The 7,532-nt window shown below is 38.7% G+C and overlaps 1 protein-coding gene across 5 annotated transcripts in view; it reads right to left on the bottom strand.

The window, feature by feature from the left end:
- Nucleotides 1–7,189, bottom strand: part of rufy3 (RUN and FYVE domain containing 3) — an 18,504-nt gene extending 11,315 nt beyond the window's left edge. Inside the window, exon 1 of one of the 5 annotated variants that reach the window (XM_008419356.2) lies at nt 6,644–7,189. In XM_008419356.2, coding sequence (XP_008417578.1) covers nt 6,644–6,917 — 274 coding nt within the window. In that variant the 5' untranslated portion in view covers nt 6,918–7,189. Of the gene's footprint in view, nt 1–2,450; nt 3,276–6,643 lie in introns of those variants that run through there. The other 4 variants (XM_008419359.2, XM_008419357.2, XM_008419360.2 and 1 more) reach the window with 4 other exon arrangements.
- Between the last annotated feature and the right edge of the window lie 343 nt (nt 7,190–7,532).

Raw genomic sequence — 7,532 nt, forward strand, 5'->3', positions numbered from 1 at the left:
GAGAATTCTGAGAAAATAGAATTCTGGGATTAGTCTGAAATCTGAGAAAATATGTCAGAATTGAGAAAAAAATCTGAATTTAGAGGAAAACATTCRGAATTCTGAGATTAAAGTGAGAATTCTGAGAAAATAGAATTCTGGGATTAGTCTGAAATCTGAGAAAATATGTCAGAATTGAGAAAAAAATCTGAATTTAGAGGAAAAGATTGAGAATTCTGAGAAAACTGGAACTCTTCTCCTTTTTCAATTTGATCACATACATTTTTGTTTTAAAGTAATTTTATTACATTTCAACCGGTTGTCTTAGTATTGTTCCATCTAGTTTGAGCCTTTTTGAATCAATTATTCATATCAGCACTTGCAGTAAAATAATTCTAGTGCCGATTATTGTTGTTCAGTCATGCCACAATTGTTTGTGTTATTAAAGATTGATAGACCGTTTTCTTCATTACATTTTCTTTGGACTAAATCGTGAAAACAGGCTTAAACAGATACTGTTAGGCACTGATATTAACATCCAGGATGTAGGAAAACCCAGTGATAAATGTCCAGATTTAATCTGTCTCAATTAATAAAGCAACTTACAAACAAGAATTCAGCAGGAAAAAAAACAACAATTACCACAAAAAAAAGCAAGAAATTCATCCATTGCTGTTTGCAGATGTCGCGTGTGCGTCAGATTTATGGATGTACCAGAAACACGCAAATACAAAGGTTCCAATGGGATTAACTGTGTTTAAATGTTTATTTTTTTAAGTCCCGGCCCCGACTAAGAACCAATAAATTATACACACTGCTATAATTTGTTCACATCATCTCTGCTGGGCCATATTTGAGTGTATTAAGAGTTTCATAAATAAATCTAAAGTGTAGCCGTGTTGAATCTGAACTGCCCATTTCTGCATAGCAAAGTTCAGTTAATCGAATTTATTGGTGGTTTAACAGAAACATGAGACGATCTGCTGACAGCCCATTCTGAGGCACCGTCACATTTAACATCAGGTGACCCAGATCTGGTCATTTAGGTTGAATTATAACACCAATGTGAACAGCTGTGCTTAAAATGCTCTGAACAATCCCTGTTAAAGGCAAAAGCATCAATTATTGGTGTCGATCCACCAATCAATCACCTAATGATTGAAACTGACTCATGTTCCCTTGGTTGGCAGATCAAATACTGATAAATCTGGTTTGTATTTGTCACTAAATGCATTCATCAGCATTTTTGTTGATGCACTTTTTATCATCATCTCATAAAAACTTGTATTGATCAGTAAAACCTGATCGATGAATCAAAGTACTGTAAGAAACTTATATGCTGAGCTGTGGGGTATTTGATCTAATCAGCTCAAATAATTATTTTAGTATTCAATTAATCAATTAATTGATTTATCAAAAAAACTGCAGATTTTTCACTTAAACCTTTTTACACAATATTAGAAATACATTACAAAATGCAAATAAAGATTTTAAATTCCATTTTTAAAATAAGAAAATAAACATTTTACTACCTCAGATGCAATAGCAGCATTACTCTGGGGAATGTTTGATTATTAGCAAAGCAAAGATGCAGCTGAAGCTTAAAAAATAACATCCACATGAGGAAAGCTCAGTCCTTTCTGCTTCACCTGTTATCGATACATCGCAGGGCTGATCTGCTGACTAGTTTTGATTAATTGATTAATAATTGTTTAGCAAAAGGTGCAGTTTGTTTACAGGATTTGAACCAGGTGAAGCTAAATCTGACACTTGAGTTCTGTGTAGAACATTTCTATAGACAAATGTTTTTTATCTTTAGTGCTTTTATCTTTAATGATTTTCATTTTTGTGCAGTCTTGGCGTAACTATTGCTGTGAGTGTTGTTTCTTTCAGAAAACTGTCTTTTGAGTATATATACTCTAGTTAACGATTAATCAATTACTAAATTATTAATTAAAGTTATTTCAAATAATTGTTAATCACGATTAAACATTTTAGGCCTAAGCGGTTTAGCTATTTTGTATTTTACCACCTTCCAAAAATAATGGCACAAGTCATTTTTTTCAAAAGTGATTTTTGCAAAAAGAAATCCAAAAAAAATTAAAAATCACCACTTCTTTATTGCCAAAAGATGATTGATAATTTAAGCAAAAAACAAAAATCACCTTTGTCAAAAAATGATGTAGACCATTATTTTAATGAGGTGATAATTTGGTATTTATGACGTTTAGTGTCATGCTTTGCCATCAGATCTGCATTTAAAATGGTCTCCCCAGAGGAAGTAGGTCCTGCTTTGTTTTTATTCAGGATAACGACGGCAGCACTTCCTGGTGGCGTCATGCTGCTGTGTAACGCTCAGGAAGCCCATGATGACACAGCTCAAACACGCAGCGTCTCCGCTCTTTGTGAAAACGCCACGCCCTGACGGAGGGGTGGAGGAGTAATCAGCAGGAGCCCGTCCGCCTCGTTACCTTCGTGGTCCAGCTCGGGGTCCGGCGTGAGCGAGATGTCGTTGAGCTCGCGCAGGCAGAGCCACTCGCCGTCGACGGAAACGCGAAAGTTGCAGAGATAGATGGTCTCCCGTGCGGCCTGGGTGATCTTGTCTGTGGTGGGGGTCGGGGTCTCGCTCTGAGGCGTCAGGTCCGACATGATGACTCAGTGTTCGCCGGGCCAAAAAACACGGCAGCGGCGAGGAGAAAAGGAGAAAGGAAAAAGGCCTTTGTTCCAGAGAGGATGGAGACCGAGGGAAAGAGAGGAGACGATGAAGAGGCAGGTGTCTGGGGGAGAGCTGCTCCTCTTCCTCTTTAGGTCTGCATCCTCCCCTCCTCTTCGATACAACTGGATGAAATAAGCTGCTGTCTTGAGAGGGGCCTCCGCTCTTCCTCTCCCTCCTCCTCTTCAGCCTCTTATTCTCTCTTCTGTGCAGACCGGCCGTTTAAAATGCAACAGAGCACAGTGTTGTGAAAAAAAACAACACACCATTACAAAAAACAAAAACAAAAAAAAAATCCCAGCCCCTCTTCCAGTCAGCTCAGCACCGGCCGCCTCTGATTGGGCTGCCTGTGCACCGCAGTGACTCCACTAAGGTGGGTGTCGACCAAGATGGCCGACAGCGGTGCTGGGCACGGCGACACGCTCGTCATGTGAGCAGATGGTGCATGCGTAAAGACAGAGAGGAGAGCAGGGGAGACGGGGGTCTCTGGAGTAACAAAGCAATGCTAATGATTCAGCTGAGCATTAACAGTCGCCTGTCGTCGTGGCAACTCAATTACAGAACAGGCTGCAGCGGAGAGCAGCAGGGTTCATTAGTCTACAACGAATTACACTTCATTACCGATGATCGTAATACAGGTTTTATGATGTATGACAGTGTATTGAGGCGTTTGTAGATATATATATATAAAAAGAAGAGCCGATATCTGCCAAAAAAATCTGACATTTTGAGATTTATTGCAGAAATTGTCTAAAAATAACCTTGAAAATATCTGACCTTGAAAAGTCAAAAATATTGCTAGAAAAAACTGAGAATATTTTAGATTAATTTCAGACATTTTCTTTTTAAAAAAAGTTGGAAATTGCTCAGATTGAAGTCAAATACTTGCTACAAAACACTGAAAATTGTTTAGATTGATCTCAGAAATTTTCTAGAACATTTTTGAGCTCCAAAAGTTGCTAAAAAAAAACAACCCTCAGAATATTAGAAATTTATGTCAGAAACTTTCTAAGAAAAAATAAAAATAAAATTTGACTCACTGTGAATCTGAGAATAGCTAGAAAAAAAATCTGAAATTTAGACATGAACCCCAAAAATGTTCTGAAAAAAGAAATGTGGAAATTTCTGAGTTTGAAAAGTCAAATATTTGTTAGAAAAAAAATCTGAAATTCTTAGATCAATTGAGAAATGTTCTGGAATAGAAAGACAGTTTTGAGCTCCAAGGGCTAAGGTCCAAAAAAGTTTTCAATCAATCAAAATAAACGATTCCCGACCTCCAAAAGTCTGCTTTTGAGATCAGACACTCTACAGTGATCATTCCACCCTATTGAGAAGGGACAAGAATTTAACGGTATTTAACTAATTAAATAGATTTTGACGTTAAAAATTTTAACGCTATTAATTAGAGATGTGCCGATCAAGTTTTTTCCTGCCGATACCGATCACCCATGAGGGCTCTGAAGAGGCTAAATAATGCAAAGAGCCAAAATAAAACCTCTCAACATTGTCAAAAAAAATTCAAGTATTAAACTTAACATTCAAAGGCAAATACAGGATCCATTACAATAAACAATCCTGAGTTACTGAATGAAAACTTCCTGTTAGCATGGCGGCTAGCTGRTTACTGCTAGTTCTCAGTGGCTGTTTCTGACTGAGCGGAGTAATTATTCAGAACAGGGAGGAGATCGATTATTTTTTTAGTGATTATCTGTCTCATGTTAGGACAGCGAAAGTTTTAATACGTATGTAAAATGTATTTTTTTAGGTTAGATGCTGCAGCTTTAAGCAGAGGTTCGGTGTGAGAGTCACTACCAGGTGGAGCAGAAGCGGCGCTCCGTCTGTGAAATATTACTACCTGTAGCGTAGCAGCGGTTCAACAGCGAGAGCAGAACCAGCGTCTTGCATCGCAGCTCCAAGACTTAAATAATTTAGCGGGTTATTTGTTTAGCTTTCTGACCGTCATGCTAATCCGGGTGAGTGTTTGTAGCTGTGCGCTGCTTTACCTGCTATCTGATCCTCCATGTGTCTTTTTTACTCCAGTGAGCCTCGATGTAGCCAAACTCCATCAAGTATGGCATTGTTTTTATGTCGCATTAGATTCGTCGTGTTGATGCATTTCTGCTTCAATTTTCCACCGCAACACGCAAACGTCCCCATTCACTCAGTGCGTTATAGTTCCACATCGCTTAGGATTTGTTGCTGCGCGTTTGCGCAGTGTGAAGGAAAGAGGAGACCAGCTGCACAGGCAGGCTGAGAAATAAGATGCAGGTGATCGGTATCGGCAACAAGAGCCAATGATCGCCGATCACCGATCATGCACTTTTTCATGGAAATCGGCCGATTATGATCGGTGACCGATCAATCGGCACATCTCTCCTATTAATGGTTCTGCTCATAACCTTTGTATTTCTGCTACGCTCGTAAATCTGATGTACAAGCAACATCCGCAGCAATGGACGACAAAACTTCTTCTGTTGGCCCATTGGGTGTTCATGTTTGCTTCTAAAAACGATCTGATGAGACTTTTGTTGTTTTCAAGTTGTGCTGAAATGAGTTTTTCCTATCGGAGAAGCTATTCAAGCCTAAAATAGCATCCAAATGCTAAACATGTAACAGCAGCACAGACGCTAACGCTAATGTCAGCGCTGACGTTTTTAAAGAAAAAACATCTGTAATTTTGAGATTGATCTCAGAAATTTTCCATTAAAAAAATTTAAATTCTGAATTTAAGAAGTCAAAAATGTACTAGAAAAAACTCAGAAATTTTGAGATTAATTTCAGTAATGTTTGAGGAGGAAAAAAAGGACATTTCTGAGTTACAAAAATATCCGACTTTTGGACATTTTCTCAGTTTAGCAGTATTGTAAAACTACTAAACAACATCATGACTTAAATTGGACATAGATCCACAGAAAACTCAATGTGTTCAAAGAGTCAAGACCTTTACAGAGCCAAATGGATCTGGTTCTGGTCAGAATACAACCCAGGTGAGTAGAGTACCCAAAAATAGCACTCAAGTAGGAGTAGCACTACTTTAGTGTATTTTTACTCAAGTAAAAGTAAAAAGTAGACATCCAAGAAGTTACTCAAATAAGAATAAACAAGTATTTGTTAAAAAGTCTACTCAAGTACTGAGCAACAGATCAAATTATCAATCATTTAATATTTAAAAATTACATCGGCAGACTGACAAAAATATAAAGTTAAGTGGAAATGTTGGTTTTTTAATGACAAAAATGACAATAATTCATATCAGTAACATGAAAAGACAAAATCAGGCAAAAGAAAATTTTTCCAAATCAGTTTCTACCAATAAAAAAAAACTTATGAAACTTTAACAAAAACTGCAGGAGTGTGTCTGTGTCTGGTGATTTTTTGGTTAAAACATGTTTTTCATTCAGTGGGTAGAAAATCCAAAATTTTACTCAAATAAAGGTACCAATACTTCATAATAAAATTACTCAAGTAAAAGTACAGCACAATAAAAATAATCCTAAAGTATATTTAAAGTACAGGGGGATATATTTAAAAGGTTACTCAAGTAAGTTTAGCTACAACCCAACTCTGAAATACAGTAAAATATATCCAGAAATTTACTTTTTTTGGAGTTGGGCGGGTTTTACGTTGTGTTTTGGATTGAAACTGTCCGTCAGATCTGGCAACCCTGACTAAAAATGACTGAAACTGAATCAAGAAGTGGTTCAACACACTTCTACATTAATTATACTAATTTATCCATCTAGTGGAAAATGTCTCAGGCTGTACATCTTTGAGAGTCTCTAAAATCAACATAAAGAGAACGTGATTTATCCGCCTGTGACTCAGTTCCAACATTAGCAACGTTTCTTGAGTCATGTTTGTTTAGGGAAGTGAGGTCACAGGTCACAGCAGAGGAGCTCATGCTACCTACAGCCCCACTCTGAAGCTTTAATAAAGTTTTTAAGCACTCACTTCTTCGCTTTGAGTCGATTCTTTCGATCCTGAAGTCATACTGTCGAAGCGGTGCTGGTGAAACGGGCGCTGGCTTCCCAAACTTCACGTTTGACGAGTTCAAAGCTTCCTTGAAGTAAATCACCGAGGTCGGGGACAGAGTCTCCTCGTCCGGACTCTCAACAACATGTCCGTTTTCATCCGAGGAGTTCTGTCTGCTCGTCCCAGAACTTTGTGAGACCTCTGCAGCTGACTGCGGAGGTAAATCTCCCGTCGGCTGACCCCGCTCCGCCATCCTCTGCGTACGGTCAGACCCTCTTCATGTGACCGGCGGCTGGGCTGTCCGTCTGCGGTTTGCTGTGAATCATTCACCCGCTGCGGTTAGCTAAGCAATTGATAGCTCTATCAATCGGTGTGCTCTTAGAAGCTTCACAGTGATCATTCCACCGTCCGTCCTGTTCTCCAGAACCTCCTCCTGACCCGGAAACAGCTGTGTGTTGGCATTTTGGTCAAATCTGCAAATTTTCGCGAGACTTTCGCTCTTCCGTTGGTTGCCACCACTCTGAGATCTTTTTTTGGAACAGCGCATGCGCAAAGATAATCAACTGTTTAATATTTCAGGGCTTCTAAAGTATTTTTTGGTCAGGGATAAGGTTTGGGGTAAGAAATGAAGGGTTAGAGTTATATTTAATTTTGAGGGTAAGGGTGTGAGAGCAGATATTTCGGAACATGTGTAAACCGGGGAAGGTTTGATATTAGCGGGGCCTGAGAGCGACATCGAGCAGACGCCCATTGGAGAGACGATACGTCAGTGTGTCGGCCATCTTATGAGTGGCAAGTTTAAAAAGATTGGAAAACGGAACTGTTGTTATCCTGAGTCCTTTTTATAAGTAATTTTTTAGATACGGAA

This window comes from Poecilia reticulata, linkage group LG9 (assembly GCF_000633615.1).
Source record: "Poecilia reticulata strain Guanapo linkage group LG9, Guppy_female_1.0+MT, whole genome shotgun sequence".
NCBI lineage: Eukaryota > Metazoa > Chordata > Actinopteri > Cyprinodontiformes > Poeciliidae > Poecilia > Poecilia reticulata.